Here is a 27317-nt window from a genome sequence, read left to right on the forward strand (position 1 = left end):
CCTTCATCCATTTCTTCACAGAGTTGGTTTTTTATTACTGTCCCTGATTTCTGAAGCTCTTTGTAAATCCTGGAAGTTACTTCCCTGTCAATTGTGTAGTGTGTGAAGATTTTCTCCCATTCTGTTGACTGCTTCTTCACTTTGTTAATTATTTTCTTTGCAGTACAGAAGCTTTTAAGTTTGATGTAGTCCCATTTATTTATTTTGTCTTTAACTTTCTGTGCTTTTGGCTTCTTTTCTAAGAAATCTTTTCCCATTTCTATATCTTGGAGAGTGCTTCCTATGTTTTCCTTTAATAGTTTGATGGTTTCTGGGTGTGGATTTAGGTCCTTGATCCACTTAGAGCTGATTTTTGTATAATGTGACAGGTGCTGGTCTTTTTTATTTTTTTCATTTTTAAATTTTATGCATATAAAAAGAACAGATTTCACGTATTTGTCTAAACCCGATTCTAGAAAGATAGCCACACATCCCTCCCATCATCTTTCCCTCAATCCATATCTGTTTTTTTTTTCTTCAGTTAGAATGTAATTTCCATATTGGTTGTACCAGCCTACACTCCCACCAGCAGTGAAGGAGGGTACCTTTCTCCCCACATCCACGCCAGTAGGTGTGGTTACTTGAGTTCTGAATGTAGACCAACATCACTGGAGTTAGGTGGAACCACAATGTGGTTTTCATGTGTATCTCTCTGATGGTTAGGGAGTCTGAGCATCCTTTCATATGTCTGTTAGCTAATTGGATCTGTTCTTTTGAAAAATGTCTGTTCATTTCCATTGCCCATTTTTCACAGGGTTTTTTTTTTTCCACTTTCCCTGAGTTTCTGAAGCTCTTTGTAAATCCTAGATATTAGGATCATGGAATATTATTCAGCCATCATAAAGAATAAAAATATACCATTTACAACTAGATGGTCCTAACTGAGACCATTATGCTCAGCGAAATAAGTCAATTAAAAATGAGAAATATGTTTTCTCTAATATAAGGAATCCATCATGCAAATTGGAATGTATAGTGATGGAGTAATGAAGACTGCCATATCCAGAAGTGAAGACAATACAACATGCATCTCTGCTTCCAAACAAAAGATGGACTCCTAATGGAAGTGTTGGATATATCTAGACAATGGGATGATGGACTGTCTGACACTGTATTGTCGGGGCACAGTTAAATAGCAAACTGATGGAATTGTAACTGCTTATGAAGAGTGTGGCATTATAGGAAAAATCAATCGGGGGGTAGAGGGGAATCCCAGACTATACAGAATTGTATGATAAATTTTAAAAATAAAAGAAAGTTTCTTAAAATATAATTTAACTCCAAAATCACAGGCTTAGTGTACCACAAACAATAATAGTCAACAAATAAAAAATAATATATATAAAGGCTACAGCATCACAGGAGTTGAAACAAGAAATAAAACAATAAATCTCATGATGTCCGTTTCTTTTCTACACTTTTTGTATTCTATACTAACTACTACATAGCAGAGAAAATGTGGTATTTGTGTTTTGGAAACTGGCTTATTTCCCAACGTGTAATGTTTCTACTAGCACCAGTTTTGTTGCAAAAGAGAAGAGGTCATTACTTTTTTTATGACTAATATTTCTTAGGGTATCTTTCCACATTTTCTATAAGTAGTCATCAGTTAATGCATACCTGAGTTGATTTCATATCTTAATTATTGTGAGTTGAACTGCTAGGTTTAGGTCCTTGATCCGTTTAGAGCTGATTTTTTAATAATGTGACAGGTACTGGTCTTTTTAACTCTGCAAGCTCCTTCAGCATTTGTTGAAGAGACCAGGCTTCTTCCCAAGAGGTTTGGTTCTTTTGTATTTCTTTTTTGTATATACTCTTTAGGTTTTATACTTTCACGCATTTTCATGATTTGGGAGTTTTTTGTTTGGCTTTTTTTGTTGTTGTTGTTACTTGTAATGTTGGTGTGGTAATTATTGATAAATGTCCTCAATTTTTGGTTATCATAGAGTGTCTTATTTATCCTTGATAGAATACTTTTGCTGTGTATGATAGTCTCAGTTGATGAATGTTTTTCTTTCATAACTTAGAATACATCGTTCCATATCTTCATGGCCTACAAGGTTTCTGATGAAAATTTGCTGTTAATCTAATTGGGGTTCCCTTAAGTGCTTATTGGTGCTTTTCTCTTTGTCTTGTGCTTTTTCTCCTTGTCTTGTACGAATTCTTTGTCTTGTGCTTTTGAGAGTTAAACTATAATGTGTTATGGTAAGGATTGAACGTACCTTTCTTTGGGTCTTCTATTCTTGGATGACCATATCTTTCTCAAGATCAAAGGCATTTTCAGCTGTTATTTTATTGAACCAGTTTTTCATTCTTTTCGTACTTTGTACGCTTTCAGAGATCCCCAGGACTCAAATATTTCTTCATTTATTAACATCTCCAAAAGTTGTGAGTCTGTTTTCTTCACCTTTTCCTCCTCCCTCTACTCCCTCTACTCCCACTTCTCCCACTTCTCCCACTTCTCCTGCTTCTCCTCTTCCTAGGTTTTCCTTGTGCATGGAAAGCTTTGTAATATCTGTCTTCAAGTTCAGATATTTCTTTCTTCTGCTTAATCTAATCTGTGTTTTGTTTTGCTTTTTGTTTGTTTTTTTCTTAGTTCTTTGTTTATTTCCAAGATTTCTGTTTGGTTATTTTCTGTTGGCATATATTTATTTTACTTGAGAGACAGAGTACTGAAAGTGAGAGATGGTGAAATCTTGTATATGATGGTTCACTCAAACAGCTAGGGCTGGGCTGGATCAAAGTCATGAGCCAGAAACTCCATCCTGGTCTTCCATATGGCTGACAGGGGCCAAATGCTTTGACCTACTTCTGGTACTTTCCCAGATGCCTTAGCAAAGAGCTGTAGGCTTGAACCAGTGTTCATATGAGATGCTGGCATTACAGGTAGTGACTTGTCGTGCTGTGCTACAACACTGGCCTCTAGAATTGATCGTTTTTCACCTCTGTCTTCACCAAATTTCTCTGTTTCATGAGTTGTTTTCCTAATTTCATTAAACTATAGTCTCTTGTATCTCTATCATTATGATCATTCTTTTGAATCATTTGTCAAGTATTTCATCAATTTCCTATCCTTGATGACTGTCACTAAAGCATTATTATGTTCCTTTTTGCTAGGATTGCTAGCATAAGGTGTCTGTGGAGATAGCTACTGAGGCTTTTCTGTTGTTGCTCTGCGATTGCCAGTCAAATTGTTCCTCTCTATATACTGCTGTCCCAGGTCTTCATATCCTCCAAGGTTCTTGTATCTCCTGTGTTGAATTCTGATGTTCTGCCTTAGGAATTCACCTTGAAATGTAGCAGTATGTTATTATTTTGGTTCTCTGTGGAGGATGTCATGCATCCTGGGTGCTCCATTTGACCTTCTCAAAAATCCTCATATTTTCAGTTTTTCTTCATGTCTGTCTGGTTTATATTACTGGTCATTCCTACTTTGCAATAATTTCTGCAAGTTGAGAACATAGCAGGTCCTCATTAAATACCCTAAAGATCATTGACTCAGAGATTGTTTGCCCTTGAGGAATTTGCCCCAGTTACCAACATTTGAGTTACAGGCCATGCCCAAAGCATAGTAGGTTGAGATAACAATTTGCCATTTCCTAGTTCAGTGGGTTGACTCAGTTCAGATGTGGTCATCTTGAGTCTTTCCAGTGGCTGCTGCTAGATCACTGCTGGAACTGGAATTATCTGTTGACATCTGCACTCATATGCCTGTCCTCTTGGTGCTACTCAGCATGTTCTCTCTGCAGATGAGTAGTACAGATTTAGTATGTGATGGCTTAGGACTCAATGGAAGACAGAAACTGCAAGAGCTCTTACAGCTAAAGTCCAAACTGGCATGTGTCGTTTTACCACATTTTATTCAGAACAGTCATAGACAAAGCCAAACTAAAGGAGATGGAGAAATAAACTTCACCACTCACTGCAGCAATAGTGTAAACATGAGGGAAGCGGGAAATTGTTGGTACCCATCTCTGGTGTAAGCCAGCACAAGGAGTTTTGATCTGTGATATCCCACCCAATTACCTAGAGTGGGCTATGCTGTCTGAAGACCTGAGTTTCTTATCTGTTACTCTACCACATAAATTATTCCAGAAAGGCTGCCTATACATGCTTGTCCCTAAGGCAGGGAAATCATGATGACTATCCCTTGTCACCTTTGTTCATGTGTGGCATCTTGGTATACTGAAAGACAGTGTTACTGCTATTGCTTTCTGAGCATCCTCAAAATGCTTCTGGTTATCTCATGAAAATAATAATCACTAAGAAAGCATTGTGGGAAAAGAGTTTTGATATTCATAGTTTTGGCCAAAAAGCTTAGTTCTACAAAATAATTTTATGTCTCTGAACCTCATTTTCCTTTTCTATAAAACGGGGCTGATAATGCCTGCCTTATAGGCTAGTTGAAAGCTAAGCAGGATGATTTATCCCAACTTCCCATGGTAGAATATCACACAAATAAAATTCATTGCATGATGGCCTCTTCCTCAAAATTTCTTTCTCACTAATGCTAAAAAGAAGAGCTGTTACAGTGGGTACTTCCTTTGCAGCTTTTACTGTCTGAAAGTTATTAAGATCAGTGTGCTGATTAGCTGGCCTATTGTGGAGGAATTCCAACATTAAGTATGATAAGACCCCATCTGCCGTAGCATCATAGTAGTTTTGTCTGACCTTACAGAGCCTCTTGTAGTGCTAGATACCAGATGGTTCAGTAGGTGTAGTCAGATGACATCACTATACAACAGCTGGGTTATTGGCAAAAATTCTGTCTGTACTAGTGTGGGTAGAGTGCTGGGTTGCTAAATTGTTCAGGCAAAACCCTATATTGCTTAAGATAGTTAAAGGGTTGTGCTAAGGAACCTGTAACAACTTTTGCTCAATTTTCTTTCTCTCAATTAGACCTATTCTTGGAGTCAGAGAATTTGCTTTGGTTTAACCACTCAGCCTCGTATCCTTGTCTGTGCAATATGAATAACTTTAGTTATTCACTACATTGACTTTGGTGGAGCAGTGCTAAATGGGGTCATCTTTGAGAGGACAGAAAGTGTCTTTCATCCTAGCCAAGCAGGGACTGACACTTTTCCACACTCAGTTGAGTGAGGCTAAAAATAAAATGGCTACCTCTTTCGCACTCCAGGCCTAATAGCTTGAAGCTCATAATATTTTTCCATCACAGCACCATTTTCCCTAGTATCGCTGGAAGAACATTGAACAGAAGGTAGAAAAAGGGGTATAACCATGTAGTACTTTTTATTGTTCCATAGCGCCCTTATTTTTTTTCTCTACCAAAAGCAATATTACTGTCTTACTGAAGGTGAGAGGAAGTCCTACAATTTATGAATGCATAAATTGGGTCCTACAGTTAATGAATGTATACATCAAGGCTAGAGTAGTTGGATCTAGATTTCTTAGTTCCTATATTGGGCTATTACTGCATCCCAAGATTTGAGTTTTCTGACGATTGGAAGAAAGTTTATGATACATAGGAATACAGGCATATTTACAAAATTGTTCAGCCACATGAAACTAGATTAGAAATCTCCACTAGATTCCTAGAGAATTTTAAAATACATTTCCATATATTCCTTATTTACAGTGTGCCTAGACCTCATGGTAAATAATCAAGATATAGTTCAAAATAGCCAACATTGTGGCTCTCACCCTCCATAAAAGGAAACAGAGTTGAAAGTGAGCTAGAGTAATTAGAGTAATTAGTAATTTCATGGGAGAAGCAGGGTCTTGAGTGTGGCCTTAAAGTATAGGTAGGGTTTGGGTGCATGAAGACATGGGCACATGTGTATATCAGGAAGGGGTACAGCACAACTGAATGTGCATACTGGGTATGTTTCTGGGGCAGGCCCTGGGAAGGGAGGCAGTAAGGAAACGCTCACTGACTACAGTAGAAGATTTGGATTCTGAAATGGAAGAAGATACAAATAGGCATCAGTCCTAATCTTCCACACAAAAGCTAGACCCAAACAAGAATGGAGAGGAAAAAAGCCAGAGTAGAGGAATAATTTACATATCATTAAAAGAGACAGTAGATGGCTTTGCGTGGGTTTCATTTGACTGCTGCAAAAGGTACCCACATTGGATGGCTTAGCACAACAGAGGTTCATAGCTGTAGAGACCAAATTGTGAAATCAAGAGGCTGCAGCACCATGCACACTTTGAAACCTGCTGGGGTGTGTGTCCTGCTGGATTCCTGGATGTATCACTCCAGTCCTCCACCTGTGTGTGGCCACATTCCCTCTGTTCCTGTCTCTTCATGTGATGCTGTTTGTATAAAGATACCAATTATACTTGATCAGGATTTACCTTACACTAATATAACCTCTTCTGAAATAAGTACATTGGCAATAGTCCTGTTTCCAAATAAGGTCATATTTTGAGGTATTGGGGTTTAGGATTCAACATGCCATTTTTAGAAGGACAAAATTGAAGCCATAGCAGCTTTTGTGACAGAATTTATGCCCTAAAGATTTCAAAATCACAAGCTTGGGCCACCACAAACAATGTGTGGCGTGTACTGAAATCTGTTGTACTCCTCTTTCATCCCAGAGTGAATGTTGACTGCAGCTCCACAAAGAGAGGTATACCAGATTATTTGGAAACCTTTTTCTTCTCTGGAGATGTTTGTGCTTGGTGTAGTTCCGGAGTCTTAATCATGCTGGCCCAGCTTCTAAATTCTTGACCTCAGGGAGTAGACAATTAAATTCAAAATGAGGTATATTTGGAAGAAAATATAACAAGTTACAAGTTTTATAAAAGTTAATGATATGCTATTTCATACTCTTTTAAATCATATATATGATTTAATAGATATAAAAGCTGAAAAGTTTACTGTAAATTTTCTACCAATCTGGAATCTCAGTTCTTTATTGAATGTGTAAAACGATTGAGCATGTTTTGCGAACAGGCTTTCTACCAGGGCAGCTACTCATGTTGTCCTAGGTTAATGGAAGCAAGTGCCTTTGAGGGACCAACAAGTTCTCCCTCGATGCTAAAAATAAGTGCTCATGCATATTCCTAGAGTGGTTTTCACATAGCCAACCTCTAATGTAAAACGTTGGAGAGTAGACCAAGTGCAACGCCACAGAATCTCTTTTTCTGCTTCAGAATCTTCTCCAGGTGTGACAGAGGTGAACATCACTGAAAAAGCACCTGCTGAACGTCATATGATTTCTTCCTGGGAACAGGTAAGCATTATCATGTGGAATCCTTACCTCCCAACAGAGAGGTCAGCATCAGTGTCCCTGAAAGAAAAGCTTAGGACAGGAAACTGACTCTTATTTCAAGCCATCCTTGCCTTGCAGGTGGAACTCGCTGTTTTCTCTGTGCCTATCCAGGATTCCCTCCCATTCTACCTACTTACTCGTTATGAAGTGTTTTCTGTGAGCCCCACTAAGCCTATGGAGGGTGTGGACATTCAAAATCATATTTAAGTGTTGTGAAAAAATAACAACCCCAAAACTAGTTACATTGAACAAAGTTTACTTGAACAAGAAAAAGTTCTAGGGTGGGATGGCATTCCAGACCAAAGATAATTCAAAATGCCTCTCCTTACAGTGAGATGAGCTGTATTTGTAAGGAAAGAAGAGACAACACAAAGCCACAGCCAAACCACGTTCATTCAGAGAATAAGCCTGGGAGGGACTCACTCCCAGATGATCATATGTCAGAGTTGCCGATGAACACACGGCAGGGAGAGAACACCCTCCTTATACATCAGTGGTTTATATAGCACAAGCAGTGGTGAGGGGCTTGAGAAGTCCAAGCTAAAGCTGTACTACCTACATAGAAGGAGAGCTTGGGCTAATTCTAAGGGTGCTTTGAGATAGCAGGGTGCTCTGGGAGTGGGGTGGGCCTTCAAGTTAGTAGCATGGAGGAGGGCTGGTCAAGACAGGATGGGGCTGTGCTAACTGGGCAGGGGAATAGAGGCCTGCTTGCTCCTGTGTAGGTGAGAAGCCAAATGGATCTAAGGCTTTTGTCTCTACTCCATCACCGTGTCTTACCAAGGAAACAAAAATGAAGTACTTGAGATTGCCTGATTGGTACAGTTTGGCATTTTGCTTTATTTGATCATTTGTGTGTGGCTGAAGGTTACACTGCTGTGAATGGCTGAGCTCAATTGTTTGGTTAGGGTAGCCACTTAGGTTAGGTTATAATTTACTTGCCTATCAAGCTAAGTTTCATTTCACTATATACGGATTGTGCTTTGGATCAATTGTCACTCAAGTATGGACATCAGTTTAGAACAAGCTCAACACAACAAAGATAGAGATTCAGCAAAAAGAGAGACTAAGTTCATAGATGGATAGTAGGCATCTTGTGGCATAAAACATTTTAAGTGTTGCAAACAGCAATTAACCACATCAACAGCTAATGCTTCCCAACCTCCAGAACTTTAAGTCATTTATTCAATAAACATTTTAAGTTCCTGAAATGGACAAAGCATTATGTCTAGTTTTGAATCCTGAGGATTCAATGGTAATTTTTGCTTTTTAAGATTTATTATTTTTTTTGAAAGGTAGAGAGAGAGAGAGAGAAATCTTCCATCCATTGGTTCAATCCCCAAATGGCTGCAACAATGGGGGCTGAGCCAGACTGAAGCCTAGAGTCAGAAACTCTATCCTGCTCTCTCATATGGATGGCAATATTGGGGCTATCCTCCACTGCTTTCTATGGCACATTAACAGGGAGCCAGATCAGAAGTGGAACAGCCAGGATGGAATGCTGGAGTTGCAGATGGTGGCTTAAGCGGCATTGCCACAATGCCAGCCCCATGAGAATTTTTTTAAAACACACTTTTATTACCTCTTGATCTGAAATGTCTGATAGTGTAGATTGTTCTGCGTGCAATTACAGGTTGGACTGGGTACTGTTATAAAGGTAGGAGGAGCAATGCCAAGAGGCCTGACCTAGTTGAGGAAAGATTTTTTTTTCCCCCCACATAAGCCATGAAAAGTAAATTAAGCGTATGTGCTCTGGCGAGGAGTTTTCAGCCTGCGTGAAGGCTGTCAGATGGGAAGGAGTACACTGTTCAAGTAAGAGAGGAGAGAACCATGGCCAAGACATGCAGGCCTCATGGACCCTCAAGAATTTGCTGCTTTATAAGTACCGCGTGCTAACCGATTGCGCAACTGGAGCTCCAAGAATTTGCTGCTTGTCTTGGTGGTGCTACTGTAGTATTTTATGTAGGGAAATGTGAAGATACAATTTTGGGGGATAGCCATTTTGGCTGTTTGAGTAGCAGATGGATTTGACTAGGGGCAAGAAATTGCCCTGCCATTTAATAAGTATTTGCTACCATCACATACATTATTTTTATATTGAATGAATAGCAACCCTGCAAGATCAGAATGGTAGCTCCACTTTGTAGATGAAGAAACTGAGGCTGTGATACCTTAGTGGCAGATAGCCTGGCTCTTGCCATGCCCTTTGTGCCCTGCCAGGCTGCCCTCTGCTGCAGGACAGCGTTGTGGGAGTCTTGCCCTTGGCTGCCAGACAGCCCCCTTGGTGCATGTTCAGTGCTGCCAGTGTGACTGTCCGCGCCACAGAGGAGTTTCTCTCCAGGACTTTAGCTCAGCAACATCCCAACTTTTTTGCAGCTTCACTCAGCCCTGTCACATTTGCACCCATAGCCCCTGAATTCTCTGGCACTGTCTAGTTCTTAGTTGCCCATCCTATCAGAACCTATTGCAGGTGTGGCTGTGGCTCTCTACAAGTCTGGCCTGGTTGGCCTTATTGCACAAGGAGAAGATGTGGTTGGCAACATCCCTGCTGGTCCTTTCCAGGCTTAAATCAGCCTTTTACAGAGAAGTGTCTCGCTGCCACAAGCTCTGTCATGAGAATGAGATCCTGGTGTCTTCCTGAGGGATGAGGTCCTGCTAGGGAGACTGAGGGGACAGGGATACTGTGCCAGGGTGCTAGCAGCATGAGGGCATGTGCAGTGTCCCTTAATGAAGGAATTTGAGGCGTATTATTCCTTCTGTGCAAATCTAAGACTTTGTGCATTTGTTGCAGTTTTGCTTGCTGCACTAGAATTTACTCTTTTGGAACATATCTTCGCAGAGCTGCTCTTCAGGGTCTTTAAAGGATCTCTCAAGAATCTGCCTCTGGATTAGGTAACTGTGTTGAGTTCCCTTCAATTATGACCGACACTTACAGACGCAGTGACACAGCTCATGTGAAAGCTGTCGGGGGTCAGAAGGGGTGAAGGGGGAGGCATCAAAAAGTGATTCCTGATTTCCTGAGACAATTGATAGGGCCTTCTTCAGACGTTCTCACAATTTCTGTGAAAGTACTTCAGATCGATCATAGGATACGTTGATTTGGGAATTTCCTCTGAGTCCTTCACTAAGCACAAATACACCAGACCTAAAATACAAGCAATATTAGGACAAGGAATGGAAACATTTTTTTTAAGATTGATTTATTTTTATTGTAAAGTCAGATATACAGAGAGGAGGAGAGATAGAGAGGAAGACCTTCCATCCAGTGATTCACTCCCCAAGTGACCATAACGGCTGGCGCTGTGCCAGTATGAAGCCAATAGCCAGGAACCTCTTCCGGGTCTCCCACACGGGTGCAGGGTCCCAAGGCTCTGAGCCATCCTCGACTACTTTCCCAGGCCACAAGCAGGGAGCTGGATGGGAAGTGGGGCTGCCAGGACCTGAGCCAGTGCCGATATGGGATCTCAGCATGCACAAAGCGTGGACAGGCTACCACGCAGGACCCAAATCTCTCCAGATTCTTAAGGGAGTTTATAACTCCCCAAAACTTAAGAACAGGTTTTGAATGATTTCTCAATCAAAATGGGCCAGTGCTGCATGTGCTGTTTTGTTCCCTGTGTTTCTTATAAGCCATGGAGGGCAGGAGATTCGAGCTTGTTCTCCTTCCTCATCGAAATACCTGCTTAAGATCATGTTTCCACAGCAGGCCTATTGCAGTCGGTCCTGACTCATGCCCATTTCCTAAGCTGCCTTTACCAGAGGAGAAAGGAGATAGGGGCTTGGTTCTCAGTGAATGCTGGGAAAGGCTGGGAGATCCTAGTTTCCTGGTCTCTACCACTAGATGGCAGTATCAGGCAGCATTTCTGAGCAGAGGCCAGCCTTTTGCGATGACAGGAGCTTGTCAGTACTAATAACCTAATAGTCCTGCAGGTGGACGAAAGGCAGACTAATACACAGCGTTTCCCTCAAAGCACAGAGAACATAGCCATATAGAAAGTACTGAAGTGAGACTTAAGCTCCAAATAACTTACTGGGTAGGGATATGAACAAATCGGTCTGAGGAGTCCAAGAATTCCTTAGTGTCACACATGAGAATGAGAAAAACATGGAGAGAAGAGAAGAACTGAGTTTGTAGATGAAATAAAAACTACATTTAAAACACAAACATTGTCTGTTTACTTATCAAGAACACTACTGAAGAATCAACCATTGGACTAAAGTTCTCTTTACACCTATAGTTGTCGAGGATGCAATAGTTTAAATCCTAATTCCCTAATCTCTTGCTGTCATGCTCACACCCCCACCGCCTCCAGTAATTTACACATTGTGTTAGTGCTTTTTGTTTCTGGGGTTTGTTTTGAACATAGGTTCAGAGAGCTCAAGTGAAATGCTGAAGATCACCCAGCCAGTGGCAGACTTGGGATGTGAGCGGAGATTGGCCCGCTGTGCTATACTTCCCTGAATATGGGTTCTTAGAACCAACTGGCAGCGTAACCTAAAGCAAACCCGACGTAAGCACTGTCACTCACGTCTCAGGTGGGTTTTTAAACCACAGGCATGAGCGGAGTTATTAGCATTTATTATATATTTATTAGTTTATCATTAGTTATATATTATTAGTTACCTGTTTTCCTATAACACCAAATCAAGACATCACTCCAGGGAGCCCAGGAAAGGAGTGTGAGAAGTCGCCCTTCCGTCCACCCAGGAATTTGAGGGCTAACGAACACTAACTGGTTAGGCAAGTGGACAATGTGAGTTAGTTAGAGTCCAGGCTTGGCCCTAGTACTGACTGAAAGCATCCTAAGGTATTTCTTTGTTTGGATGATTTGTTACTCCTATGAACTATTTTTACTTCTAGGCTGTTCTCAGGTCACCTGAGCACCATCTGACACTGGTGGCAGTGATTGCTTTGCTGTCGGGATGATCACTTGACCTAGGCCCTCCTTTTCCACAACTTTCTCTGTGTCCTCCTCCACTTGTTCCCTTCCAGCTACTTCTCCAGCCAAGTGTCCATGGAGGCGTTACCAAGGCGGAGCAGGTACCTGGCCCACTCTATCTAGTGGGAACCAAGTAAAGGTCAAACTGCTGATTGCAGACCCCATCTCCTCTGCTGGGCCTTTATAGAAGCTTACCTGGAGTCTCCCTGTTTCAGGGATCAGAAACATGGTCATGGTCAGGAGTGCCCCTGGTGCTTTTCCTCCTCCCAAGTCCTCACCTAACAGCTTCTTTGTGATTCTAGAAAAATGACTGTGAGATGCCTGAGGATGTGAAGAACTTTTACCTGATGACCAATGGCTTCCACATGACCTGGAGTGTGAAGCTGGATGGTGAGTCGGCCTCCTTGCTGGAGGGAGCAGCCCTGAGGGCACTTGCACCTTGTGAGTCTTGGACTGTGGACGGTTCACACAGGAACTTCTCAGATACACTGCTGCATCTGGAAACTGCCAGGCTGACAGCCACTGTCTGCCTTGCCCACCATCTCCCCATGTCAGAACCTCACTGCTGCTGAAGTGGAAGCTCCCTGGAGAGGCCTCTGACTGGAAGGAGATGGACAATGTTCCTCAGTTCCAGAAAACCCAGGCTGCCTGATAAATAACTTCTCAGAGGACCCCTAAGGCCTCAAGAGGTGACTCCCCAAAGCAAAAGCCTTTCCTTCTCTCTTGCATGTCTGAGTCGCCCACCACATAGGTCCCAGGCTGGATTTGACCTTCAATGTGTGTAGAACAAAGCTTTGCTATGTGGACATGGTACTCACAATCTTGTACCTTTCAGAGATCATGGGGCTGAATGGGTTCACAGGCAGCAGTGCATATTTGCATGAACACTCCTATAAGATTTGATAGATTGGGAAACCCTGCGACAAAACCCATTCATGGCAAGCTTTCTCGCCTTCAGCTTCCCAGCAGTCTTTATTGTCTCCAACTCCAGCTGCGTCCTCAGATGTGCTTGCCTTGGGAAGCAGCTACACCTGCTGCTGCTGTCCCTAAGAACACAGTGTTTCTTTCTGTTGCCCAGCACATCCCCAAAGCCCACCCTTGCCTTTCTCTGCCTCCATACCCAAATCCCTTTGTTCTGGGGATTCGCAAAGCCTCTCAGCCCATCTCCTAGCACTAATTAGGGGCCCGTGTTTATTTTACAACCATTTCTCCAGTGACTCAAAGACCAGCCTGCTCATCAGCTTCAGGGCCTTCTCTCCAGGCCTCTGGGCTCCGGAGCAGTATGGGGAGACAGACTTAACTGCCTGACCCACATTATGGAGCCAGGCTGGCCTCTCCATCAGGAAACGTTCATGGATATTTTACCTGTAAGTCCTTTTTTGCTACTGTCATTACTTCTGTAAATTTAGTTTGCCCTGGCCTGGGCTTCTCACCTCCATTGTCATGCCGTTCTGTACTGGCCAGCCATAGTCAGTGACAGAGAGGGCAGAATAGGTAGACAAAGTCTGTATGCCAGCTGTTGCAGCCATTCCAGCTTTGCTCAGCAAACTGATTTCTAAATCTTTGTGTGCCAACCTGTAATACAAAGGTCCTACAAAATAGACTAGGAAAACACAGTTTTCCCATTCCTTAGTCATATCCTAATCATAGAAGGCTAGAACCAAGCAAGAAGACTGCCAGGTTCTTTCCACTGAATAAGGAAAGATGACAAATAGCAGTTCTTCCATCATGAAAGCCAATTTTTCAGAAAGGTTAGAAAGGATCTACTATACAATAAAGCCATACCATCTTTGGAATAAGTAGCTCTGTATGCAGGATACTGACTTAAGAGGAAGAAAAACCACAGTTAAGCCTTTTTTTTTTTCTTCAAATGAAATCACTAAGCCAAGACTTACTCCCATTTAAAATTTTCATCATTTGCATTTTAAGAAATGTAGTGTGATATTCTTCATCACCTTTAGCCACTAGCTGTTGTTTCTTCTTGTTTTCCCATGAATGGTTGAGGCTTAGGGGCGTGCGGTGATGGACCACCTTCTTTCCCCACTCTGTCAGATCCCTCAGCCATGGGACCAAAAGTGACTGGGCTTTAGTTATTCAATGTGATGCTCATTGTACCTAGGTGTCACTCCATAAAATTCTCCTTTTTAATGTTCCTGTAGATAACATCATTCCCCTGGGCAGCATGACAATTAACAGCATCTCCAGACTGACTCAGCTCAACCAGTCTTCCATGTACTCACTTCCTAATGCACCAACTCTGGCAGACCTGGAGGATGACATACATGAAGGTACCTGAAGGAATTTCTCCTCTGAGTTAGAAATCATTTGCTTCCCTCTTAGAATATGAAGAACCATCAGAAGTTACTACAGTATCTTATTATTTTCCATCAGACTAAAAGCCACATTCATAGATTCTTAAGACCCTGGGAGAAGGGTAAAATATAACATAGATCAAGAAACAATTTTCATGAAGAAAATGCTAGGATTGGAGTTTTGTTCTATTTCTCACATTTGATTTCAGTGCTTGACACATGGTAGGCACTTGAAAAATACTTCATGAGTGAATGTTTTAAGCTTCAATTAACATTTCAATATGTTAGAGGCGGTATGGATGTAGCCTCTTCATTCTCCATTCCTACCATCAGATGTTTTGCCACTTCTCAGTGAAATGGTTTACAAGTCAAATGATTGCAAAATCTAATGAATGGGCACACTTCTTCAGTCAGAATTATTTGGTTGCATGTAACAGACCCAGTTACAATGTCTACTTGGTACTTTATTTTTCTCTTAACAAGAACTCTTGAATTAGGCTAGTGTGGGTGATAAAATAATTCTCTGGCTTCCTGCTGCCCCAGCCTTTGGGTATTGTTTTCATTCCCATGATTGAGGAATAGGGCCTCCAGTACAGGTTGCAAACCTGTATTCCTGGTGGGAAGAAGAGTAAAAGACAAAGGACATGGACACAAAATGGCACTTGACAGAATCTCTTCTTGGAACAAACTCTCAGTAGTCATGGGACAGAACAAAGCCAAAAGACTCCCGATAGCTGCAAGACAACGTTAGGCAGTGTTTTTTAATTGTGCAGTCATGTCTCCTCAGAGAACTGGGATTAATTAAGAAAGAGTATTCATCAGCTTTGTCCTGCATAAGAAAGAAGGAAGTACAATTTTGGAGCATTACAGCCCAAGAGACTTGATTGGCTCAGCTGTCTCGTGACACTAGCCACATGTACAGAAAGAATCAGTGTGAGTGAGGAAGCAGAAGGGAGTATTTGAGTTCTTTTACAGTCAACCCTCTCATGAACTTAAAACTTTGCAGTCTAACCTTTTCTGTTTGGGAGCTGTATCCTATTCAAACCATAGCAAAAAGAAACAGTGAATGGTGAGTAGGTGACTAGCATGGCCCCTGCTAAGGTCTTGGTTCACTGAAGTTGCAGCAGAAAGAACTGATATAAGGCTTTCTCCTTGAACTGGACAAGCAAATGGAGACTAATACCAAAAGAGTATTAGACTGGAAAGCAGTGGGTCTTAGAGATCTGGGAAAAGCCATACACACAAATGGCCTTCCTGTTCATAGATTATGCATATATAGATTCAACCAACTACAGATCAGAATATATGGGAAGAAATGTGCCTGTAACTCATGTTAAACCTTTAAAGATAAAAACTAGTTTCTTAGACAAAAACAAAACAAGCCAGACAACCAAAAAGACCCACCCTGGCTTAGATTCTACAGAAGCAAAGGTTGAGAAACTTAAGATGTAACACTAGAAATCATGCAAATGATACAGAAAGAAAAATTTTAATGAAAAAGCATCCCTGGGCAGAGGGACAAAGGGGGCCATAAGCCAGGAAACAAAGAAATAAATTTTACAAGAATGATGGAAATTATTTTCTCAAAATCCAAAAGGCTTAAACCAGGAATAAGAGACATCATGGAGGGCCGATGTTGTGACACAAGCGATTAAGCCACTTTCTGCAATGGCAGCATCCCACATAAATGCCAGTTTACGTCCTACTGCTCTACCTCTTATCCAGATCCCTGCTGATGGACCTTGGAGACTAGCATTAAAAAGTACAAGAATTTAAGTACATTTTGTAACAAACTGGGAAGTAATGAGAAAGTAAGTGCCTATCCAAGAGGGTGAGAGGCAGCAATAAGGAATAAGATATACCCACATGTATTATACTACATGACTTAGAAGTTCTCTACATGATATTCTACAATGTGTATAATATTCCATTTTTGTACAGGAAAAAGTGATGTGAAATGCATGCCATTTCGTTTTTACTAACTTTATACACTCCTACTCCCAATAGTGTGTGTGATTTCTTCATGTCACTTTTCCATAGATTCCTAACACTGTATCTTGGTGATGGGGAGACCCAGATAGATAGCAGAAGTCATAGATGAGGTCCAAAGCGTTTATAGAATTCATCTGAAAACAGTATATAAGAATTTGTCTGAAATAGGCTTTTCCTCCATTTTCTTCTCCTTGCAAAGTCAGATGCAGGCATATGTGGTTGAGTTTATTTAAACACTAACTTCTGTGTTAACAGGCAATGAGGACCAGCCAGAAAAACCACACTTTGATTCTCGCAATGTGATATTTGAGCTGGACTCCTGCAATGGAAATGGGAAGGTTTGCCTTGTCTACAAAAGTAGGAAACCAGGTAAGAACCCTTTATCAACCTGATCCTATGATTGGTTGTAAACTCACTGACCCTCGTTTGTCAGCCATCACACAAAAAATGTGGTATCTCCCTGCCCTCCTGATCTGCTGCCAGGTCTCTTGCAGGTGTCAAGATCCAGAAAACAGTTTTGGTTCCTCTGCACATTGCTCTGTAAACTAATTCCTACAGTCTTTTTAGCCATCTTCTTTTCTAAGTTACTGCAGTGTGTTTAGTGTAATAGGTGAGAAACAAGAGAATCATTCTGTTTATATACTCTGCAGTATACTCGTACATCAGATAAATAGCCAGGAAACACATTGGTCTTGGTTTCACATTTCTGTGTATAGGCCAGATAACAGCAGTCAAACCTAAATTACTGGACCTCAAGACTGTACAGAGAATCTGGAGAAAAAGCACCAGGCCCTTGAGCAGCAGCCAGCACTTAGCTGTCAGCTGACAGCAGGCAGGTCAGGCCTTAGCTCAGGTACTATAAAACTACAGACATGGACAGGGCCAACCTTCAGGCACTCTGTCTGGTGAAGACATCAGAAGTTATCTCTGGTAGAGAGAGATCATATGCAGCTGGGACAATCTTTGCTGACTAGCCTGCAGACTATATATTGAACTATGCATAGGCATTAGATGAGGATCTGGAAGTGAATCAGTGGAGGAAATGTGGCATCCAACAAGCAACGGCACAGATAATCAATAGCCAGGCCTTTGTGAGGTGCAACTGATTGGTAAGGAATAATAGAACCCACTTCATTGGGCCACATGGTTTATCTAGAAACTGAGGAAATGAAGGCTCCCTGTCATACAAAATGTTGAAAGCCAAGCAGAGTTTGGGCATAATGTAGAATACAGTTGGAAATCAAGGTTGTTTAGCTGAATATCACAATTTGAATGTAAATATTTGTGATCACCAGTAGCTGCCATAGCCTGGAAACTAAAGACTAGTTGCAGAGATCTAGACAGCAGGTAAACTCGGATGGGCTTGAAGGGGCAGCAGGAGCTGGCATGAGACACCTGCTTGTTAACCCCACCTTCACACAGAACACAGGTGATTCCCACAGAAGCATCATCATGATTTCTCTTGGCGTTTCTGGCTCTTGAGAGAGATTTCTTCAGAAACCCCTGAGCCATTCAGATCTGACTCCAGGAAAGCTGAGGCCACTCTGTGTTATCAAAGCAGAAGAGGAATGCTCATCCACCCTGATAGCCTGAATGTACTTCAAGATGGTCACAGTCAAGCAGTGAGATCAACCAGCTCATCAATCAAGAATTTGGTTTAAAAAAAAAATAGCAGAGAAACTGGTAAAAGTAGCCACTAGGAAAAGGGACTAAAAGATTGGAAGTGGAAATATAGGAACTTTTACTTCACATTTTATATTCTCACCATTACTAGAATTCTTTTAAGCCATTTATATTGACTTTAGAATTAATAGGGAAATAATATTAAGCTATCCCTCATGATTCATTGCTTTTGCCTACTTTTTTCAGCATTAGCCCAAGACACTGAGATCTGGTTCCTGGACAGAGCATTATACTGGCATTTTCTCACAGATACCTTCACAGCCTATTACCGTCTGCTCATCACCCACCTGGGCCTGCCCCAGTGGCAGTATGCCTTCACCGGCTATGGCATTAGTCCCCAGGCCAAGGTAAGGGGTCATGTCAAACTATAATATGGGCAAAAACCCCTTGATAAACAGTTACATTGCCGATTCTAACCATTCACATGATTCAAGAGATCCAGAGTAGGGCGCAGAGAGAACCTGCACTTTGAGTCAGCAAGGCTGGCCATTCTCGTGTGGGTGGCCAATTTCACTTCCTACTGATCCAGTTAAGTGGTTCCCAAACTTGACTAATCCTCAGAAGCACTTGAGAGGTTTTTATTTTTCACTAAGTTTTATTGGGAGGTTTAGGTCTAGTTGATTGTCTGATTGGACCAGCAATCCTCATAAATGCTTATGGGAAGAATGTAAAGTATTCCTTTGTCTTCCCAGGTCCTTCCCCAGAGGCAGCCACTCTAGCCAGGCTTTTGTGCCCTTTACAAGACACTCTTGCGTAGAAGATGCATGCTTGTGTGTGTTGGTGCTTTTATCCTGCATCAGAAGTGCATTGTGCTAGTCACATTGTTTTACACCTTATTCCTTTCACTTAATGCTTTGAACCTGAATTTGTACAGTTTCTCGGAGTCTGATATATTCACATAAAGTTTCCATTTCAGATTAGCAGTGCTCAACCTATACTCTTTTCTCTCAGCTTCTTTTCTAAGCTCTCTATCCCAGGCCCCACTACAGGTCGCAAAGGGTGGCATTGACCTTCTCTCCAATTTTGCTCTACAGCAATGGTTCAGCTTGTATAAACCCATCACCTATAACACAGACCTGCTCACAGAAGAGACTGACTGCTTTGTGAACAAGCTGGATCCCAGCAAAGTGTTTAAGAGCAAGAATAAGATTGTAACCCCCCAGAAGAAAGGACCTGTGCAGCCCACAGGAGGACAGAAGGGGGCCTCTGGTTCCTCCACCTCTAAATCCTCCTCTGGCTCTGGAAACTCCATCCGGAAATGAGCATTTGACCTCATCACTGTAGCAGTCTCCATGTGCAGTTGGCTCCACCCTCCTTCTGAATGTGTAGAACTACAGGCTTCTTCCCATGTGAATGGCCACAACCCTAAGCCTGTTTCTAATGACAGCAGCCAGGAGTCAGAAGGACACAGCAAAGTCTCCCCCAGCTTCCCCTCACCCCTTCTTAATGCAGATGTTCCATCGCTGAGTCCATAAGACGTGGGGATGTCCAGATCTCGTTAAAGTGGCCAAATAAAGCTACTGAGAGCTTTCCTGTTTTTCTAAACCCAACCCTCCATCCCTTAACAATGATTAAAGAAATCCTCTATGGAAACCACTGGTTTTGATCCATAAAGTGTGATGACTGCATTGTTCAGCTGGTAGCCACTCATCACATACGTCCACGTCAACTTGCATTGAAGAGTCCTGCCCTCCCATTGGTGAGCCACGTTTCCAGTACACATGTGGCTAGTGGAGTCCATAATGGATGCTGTGGATACAGAGAGGAACATTAGATTCTCTTCATACTGTCCTTCCTTGGATGACTAATTTGTTAGATGATACTGATGCCTTACCTTGATGGGTCTTATTTCGTAAAAACACTCGGAGACTGGGTCATATCTTCTTTACATCCTTTATCCCAAATGTAGTTCACTCTGTTCATGCTCTTTTCAGTTTCCTGAGAAATTTGTCTTCCTCAACTGTTTCCTTCTTCAGTTTTATGTTAGTGTTGTTTATATGCCAAAATTAATGTTAAGTAGAGGTGCACTTCTGGTTTACTTTATTCTAACCACTAAGAAACAAACCAACAAATACTCCCAAACATGGCTGTGCAGGTTTCTTCCTAGTTTTGATGAAACCAGTCACTGTTAACAAAAGCTTCCTACCTGCCCTGGACAATCCAGCCTTGAAACATCTCGCCCCACCCCATCTAGTAACCCCACCATCCTCTGCCTAGCTGGGATTCTCAGAGTTCCTTTGTAATTATCGCATGTAATTCAGAAAAAAATTTCATGGACACATAGCGTGCTAAATATAGCCAGCCTAAATTTGAAGATACATCAAAAAGTTCATGGAAAATTAAAAATTTTAGTGCAATGAAAAAATGAATCCATTTTTCCATAATACATGGTTAGGTTATTTTTTGAACTTTTTGAAAATCCCTGGTATGCTTAATACTTAAGATAAATCTGAACTTAGCTACTGCATGCATTGGCACTTCTATAGAGAGGGTTGATCCAGTTTTCAATTGAGTGTCTGGCAATAGTTGAAAGCAAGCCCTTCTGTCTGCCTCCTAGCAGGGCTCACTCAGCCCGAGGTCCTTGGTTACTTTAAGTTTTCCTTTTGTTATTGTCTGGGGTTTTTTGGGTTTGGTTTTGTTTTGTCTTTGAAGACCCAGAGATTGGAGAACAAAGAATTCTGAGGAATAAAGGCCAGACGTCCATACCGTCTGCACCCTTCAGTCCCAGCTGCCTTGTTCAGTCGTTCCTGACTTCAGTGATGACTTGCAAACTTTATTGCCCAGACTGCCTCACTGATACGAGGTGACAGCCACAGCCAAACAACGCACCTTAATTTGTCATTTTGGAAATTAGAGCTTTGTTAAGGACACATCCTTAAAGCACCTAAAGCACCTAGTACCCAGGCCTTATCCATTGCTCCTGGCTCCTGGCTTCAGATAGGTTCAGCTCCAGCCATCGTGACCATTTAGGGAGTAAACCAGCAGGTGGAACATCTGTTTCTTCTTTCTCTCACCTCAAAATAAAAATAAAAGTCTTTAAAAAAAGAGAAATAAAGGAACAAGGCCATCCAACTGGATGTGCTCAATATGCAGGGCCACACGGATAGTATCTGCCGTGAGCAGGCCTGCCAGGTAGTAAGAACGGAATGTAATAGTGAGGACCCCTCAGGGGCCCTGTCGAAACAAGCAAGAACACCGAAGCTGTAAAGCGGCATTCCATGAATTCACTGCAGAGTGAATCTGTCTCCTATAGGAAACGAATGCCCCGCCACAGAGGTGATCACAGTGACAGGATTCTGCCCACAGATCTGCCTTTGCCTAGCAGAGAGTGCATCTTGGAAGCAGGATACATCACAGAGGGAGACACAAGACTCTCCCTTGAGGCCTGGAACTCCAGTTCCAAGGCCCCAAACACAACCAAGGTAAATGTGAACATAAAAAGGTTCTTTAAGGGTCCAGCACAGTAGCCTAGTGGCTAGAGTCCTCCCCTTGCACGCGCCGGGATCCCATATGGACGCTGGTTCATAACCCAACTGCCCTGCTTCCCATCCAGCTCCCTGCCTGTGGCCTGGGAAAGCAGTCAAGGACGGCCCAGGGCCTTGGGACCCTGCACCCGCGTGGGAGTCCCGGAAGAGGCTCTGATCTCCTGCTTCAGATCAGCGCAGCAGCGGCCATTGCTCTGGCCATTGCGGCTGCTTGGGGAGTTCATGTTTCTCTTTGTATATCTGACTTTCCAATAAAAATAAACCTTAAAAAAAAAGGTCCATTTGTGGAAAATGGAATTAAAAATTTGAACGCAAAAAGAAAAATTGAATCCCTGCAGGTTTTTTGGCAAGATCTGCACTTTGCAGGATAGCAGGCACAAAGTAAAATGTAACACCCCATTCCTCAGTCTCTCCAGCCATCTGCTGTCAGTGCACACAGGACACTTGCATCAGCTCTGAGTTTCCTCAGGGAACACTATTTTATACGAGGAATAGTTTGTTTTCACATTGAAATCCTCAGAATAAGTCTACTGAAAAAGGCTTTTTATGCTAAATTTAAGAAAATACAGGCACTTCCCTACTTTTTAAGCTACTTGCTCTCTACAACGTAATTTCCATTTCTACTCTGCCCCCTTTCGGGTGTAGCTTATAGGAAAAGCCAAGGATAAAATTAACCTGCTGTTGCCTGTCCTGGCCACAGAACAGACTGCACATGAATGAGTTTGCCCCATTGGATGGGCAAAGACTCAGCCCCGAAGGCAGGTCAGTCTCTCCAGGCCTCTGTGTGAACTCCAAGTTGGAAACCTGAGAAACAGGGAAACTTGCAAGTATTCATGGCTTCCTACTTAGAGCAGGCAGTTCATCTCTGCCCTTCCAGGGAATAGGTGGACCTGGCATTGGGATCAGCCACTGGTCTCAGAAACCACTATTTCTCAAAGCACTTGCTACTGTTTTCCAGAGCAGTTACTTTGTTCTGCCCGTAGTAGGAAGACTGACAAAGTACCTTGGAAACCAACCAGATCTAGGACACAAACAGCCCTGACAACAGTCACACCCACTGCAGACGAGAAACCTCACCCATGCACAAGCTGCAAGTGAGGAACTAACCACTAAGACCTACGAAACCCCGGGAAAAGTAGCTTACCTGCACCGTGGTTCCAGCTCACAGCTTGACACTTGGTAGCTTTATTTGGAAAAGGAGGGCATCCTGGGGGATTGAGATGTAGGTTAGGTCACTCGATGCCTGGTAGTTCTGGGGGCAGTGTTTATTCCCACAGGGGGTGCAACTTCATGGCCACACAAGTTTGGGGACATGATAGTAAGATGAGGTAATGTGTGTTTATGATGTGACTTGGTATCATCAGAAGAGCTAGGTTTTTCTCTAAAAACATGATTCGAAAACATTGTTTTGGCCTAATTACTCTCATAAATCACGTTTCAAAGCCACTTAAAAGAATCAGAATTCAAGTATAACATCAAAAGTAGTTGAATCAAAGCATAAGACTGTCGGGAGCACTGCACGTGTGCCCTAAGATGGCACTGAGACCTCTCCTCCCCTCGGAGCTTGGCGGTACACAGGTTTCAGGAAGTGCCTTCTGACTGGCCCGTAGCTGCATGCTTAGCGCGTGTAAGACAAATTCAAAAATCCTGCTTTTTCATAAGCTGTCCATCAACTCAAGAGTTAGAAAACTGATAGGTAGCTAAATAGATTTAAGACGTCGTATTTCAACAACCTTTATAATTTCAGAATCATTTGTCTTCCAGAGGGAGAAAATTGTTCATTCCACCTGCTGACAGGCTACTGGATTAGAACTCATTTCCTTCCATACAGACGGCATTTCTGAGGATGAGCTGAGCTGTGAATAGATTCCTTTATCCCTTGACGTTTCCAATCTCGCGCTAATCTCCTAGACCAAGAAAGACTCTGAAGTGGATTGAATTACTCTTTTCTGTAGCCAGACCTCCCCACAGCTGCTGTGTACTGAGTACCAGTAAAATAACCTTGTCTAAAGCAGATTGTCATCAAGGAGCCGCTGTTCCAGGACTGGACAAAGCAGTGAGAAGCACTCTGCCATACACCCAGCAATTTCTCTTCAGCTACCTTACTTGATATTTGAGTCCTACTTGCAAGCTGGGATTTTAAGAAATGGTAATTACACTGGATACGTGACTCAAGTGGTTCTTTTTCCGGGGGAGGGATTAGAGGACAGCTATTATTTCCTAGCCTGCTGCCCCACCCCTAACTGGCTACTGCCTGGACAAGTTTAAAAGCATTCACTTCCGTACTGGAAGTAGAGTCTCTGAAAAGATAATTCTGAAAAACTAGAAGCTAATCCAGCTGACTTAGTGGGGTGACTTGTCACAGAGAAGGAAAACGCAATGGTGACACCCGCTTACCTTGTGGCTGGTTAATGTGGTATCTGTAATAGCTTTACATTTAGTCAGGGTCCACTTCCTTCTAATTTCCACTTAAACCAGATGACATAGCAGATCATACTGAAATGAATAAAAGAAAGTATGCTCAGTGGAAGCTGGTGGATAAGCGTCTCTGATGGGAGCAGAGAAGGCGAATGCAAGAGTGTTGACAAATGCCTGAGAGATACAGTGGGTACAGCACAGGCTGGTCCCACTGAACGGGAACCTCAGTGTCCCAGTCATGTTTCAGTCATGGCCAGATGTGCTGCTGTTAAGTGTTGCTTCAAAATACCTAGCCTACGCCATTTTCCTGCCCCTGCATTGTGCACTGAATTGCAGAAGAGTCTAGTAACAAATCATGGTTACCAAGATAGTTAGGGAAATTTTTTTAAAAGAGTTCTTTATTGTTATTGGGGGGAAAACAAGGCAGATTTACAAAGAAAAAGATCTTTAACCTGCCAGCTCACTGACTAAATAGCCACATAACAGCTGGAGCTAAGCTGATCTGAAGCCAGGAGCCAGGAACTTTCTCTGGATCTCCCATGTTTGTGCAGGGTCCCAAGGCTTTGGGCCATCCTCTGTTGATTTCCCAGACCACAAGCAGGAAGCTGGATGGGAAGTGGAGCAGTCAGGACATGAATCGGTCCTCTAATGGGGGGCTGGCAGTAGAGGTGGAGGATTAGCCAGTTAAACCAACATGTCGGCCCCAAGGGAAAATTGTTACTTTGCTAATAGATGAACTATATGAACCATGAATTCCCCAGAGTCACACATTTTTGCTTCTTCAGGTATATCCTCAGTGAAGAATTCTTTTTATGGACAATAATCAAATCATACAAAAAATTAAGTTGTATCAGCACTCAAATGACCGTTCATACCTTTTCACCAATTGGGGGAAACAATCCCATCCCGGTTTCACAACGGATGCTCTTGCCCTCCTGAATCTGCCCACTTGGAAAAGGAGTAGCAGTGAAGCCTCCTCTTTCTTTGTACACAATCAGGGCTCCAGCACCTGTAAGCTCGGTCATAACTGATGGGTTTCCCACTCACCAGTCCCAGCCTGGCTCAGGATCCTCTCTGTGCTTTGTGCCCCAAATCATAGCTGACTCTGGATATGCACTCTGCAGCTCTTACAGGTTCTAAAAGAACAAGCCTAGATAGACCACTTATCTGCACCCCTGCAGAAAGCTGTGCAGCATCTCTCATCATTAAGTTCTGTGTATGTGAAATGAGAACAAGAGTGGCTATAAGAGTTCTGTTAAATAATAGATAAAGTATGCATGCCTTTAATAAATTTTGTAACTAAAACCACCACTCATATAGTCTTCTTCTCTACCATGGATTGCCTGGAGAACCGAAATGACTGTTCTACCAAATATATTGAGTTTTTAAATACAAATGATACATCTTATTAGACACCTTCACTGAAATTGCTAAGACATTTTATTCCTTATGTTGGGTATTTTGTCCTCATAAAATTATTTCTGATAGAAAAGATGGATAGTGGTTAATAAACTACACTTTGTAGCCAATGGTTGCTTCCCATGGTCCTGGGTAAGCTCTCTAAGCAGAGGTGTCATCTCTGCCTTAACCACCTGCATTGCCATGCCTTGCACAGTATTGCTTCCACCTCAGGCCCTTTGGGCTGGTTAGAGAGTTTATTAGGGGTACCATAGCAAATTAACAAAGTTGGTGGCTTAAGACAAAAAGTCCTGGGGTGGTACTGTGATGTAACAGGCCAAACCTCTTCTTTTGATGCCAGCATCCTGTGAATACCACTCTCAAGTCCCAATGCTCCACTTCTGATCCAGCAGCTCATATGCCTGGAAAAGCAGCAAAACTTGACCCAACTGCTTAGGCCCCTTCTGCCATATGGAGGATCTGCACGGAGTTCCAGACTCCTGGATTCTGGCTGGCCTAGCCCTGGCTGTTGCAGCCATTTGAGGAGTGAACCAATAGATGGTAGACTCTCTCAATCAACTGAAATCAAAACCTTTCTCCTCCCTCCCTCTCCATTTCTTTTCCCTTACTCTCATATTGTCTTTCAAATAAAGCAATCTTTGAAAAAAATATTTTAAGATAATTCTGGAGGCTACAAGCATCACTGAGTCAAAATTAGGGCATTAAAGGGCCCCCTATGCTCTGTCAGTGCTAGGAGAGAATCTGTTCCTCTTGGAGTTGCTATAAACCATTTGTTGGTTTATAGCCACACGCTCCAATCTCTGCTCCTGTCTTCAGGCCATCTTCTTATGCTTTTTATGAGATCTGCTGGGTTCTATTTTAATGACTCTTGGGATGAGTTTAGGGCATCCTTATTTAATCTAGGATGATCTGCCCATATTAAAATCCTTAATCATATTTGTAAAAAAAAATTACAGGTAAAGGGATTAGGACCTGCTATATTTGGGTGGTCACTGCCAAGCATACTATAGTGACACTGGGCCATAGACACGGCAGTGGATTTGGGAGTTGTTGAAGATGCGACAGCACCCACAGACCACAAGCCTGGCAGCTAAGTCCACACTACTGGTCTCTGTGCTGTGGTGAATGATGGACTTGGAAGAAAATAAGACTAGAGGGTCTTCAACCCTCCAGAGCCCTATGCATTCTCCTCCCCATACCAAAACTAAAGAACAAACTTGAAGATTACAAAGAAACCCAGCCACCTTTAGTAGTTTTTTTTTTAACTTTATCAGATTTATCATTTTGATTCATATTGAAACATAGGAATGAGAACATCTATTTCAATGACCCGGGAGAATAGCAATAGTATTACATAAATATAAGGGTGCCATTCACACAGATCTTTTAAGACAGATTTAGCAGTTTGAATTAAAAGTCACTAGTCCAGGCAGCCATAGTGGCAGCAGGGTGAGAAGTAATAAAATAAGAAATCCTTCATTTTCATTAAAAATGACATTTCAGGATGCAGACTTTTAGCCCCTTTGATGGATCTGTTCCCCCAGTGGAACTGAATAAGCCAAACAACTTGCAGTCCAGGGGGAGGAGAAAGGATTCAGAAGTTTATGGAGCTGTCCTGCAAAGGGACTTTCACTGGCACCTCTTGGCACCCCCTTTGACCTTTACGGATACCCCACGGCCTCTGGGTTCATTCCCCATGGCATGTCTGTCCTGCCACTGAGTACACATTCCTCTGTGTGAAAAAGACAATAGACAGCAAGAGCTGGTCTCTTCTCACCAATCCCCCATGCTCCT

General features: G+C 42.4%; 1 protein-coding gene across 1 annotated transcript in view; it reads left to right on the plus strand.

Annotated features, from left to right (window-relative positions):
* TPGS2 (tubulin polyglutamylase complex subunit 2) overlaps positions 1-19732 on the plus strand; it is a 37335-nt gene extending 17603 nt beyond the window's left edge. The window contains exons 2-7 of the mRNA XM_004579544.3: positions 7159-7238; positions 12517-12604; positions 14374-14502; positions 16774-16887; positions 18388-18548; positions 19236-19732. Coding sequence (XP_004579601.1) covers positions 7159-7238; positions 12517-12604; positions 14374-14502; positions 16774-16887; positions 18388-18548; positions 19236-19463 — 800 coding nt within the window. The 3' untranslated portion in view covers positions 19464-19732. The remainder of the gene's footprint in view (positions 1-7158; positions 7239-12516; positions 12605-14373; positions 14503-16773; positions 16888-18387; positions 18549-19235) is intronic.
* Positions 19733-27317: the final 7585 nt, after the last annotated feature.

This window comes from Ochotona princeps, chromosome 18, assembly GCF_030435755.1.
Source record: "Ochotona princeps isolate mOchPri1 chromosome 18, mOchPri1.hap1, whole genome shotgun sequence".
In the NCBI taxonomy this organism is placed as follows: Eukaryota; Metazoa; Chordata; class Mammalia; order Lagomorpha; family Ochotonidae; genus Ochotona; species Ochotona princeps.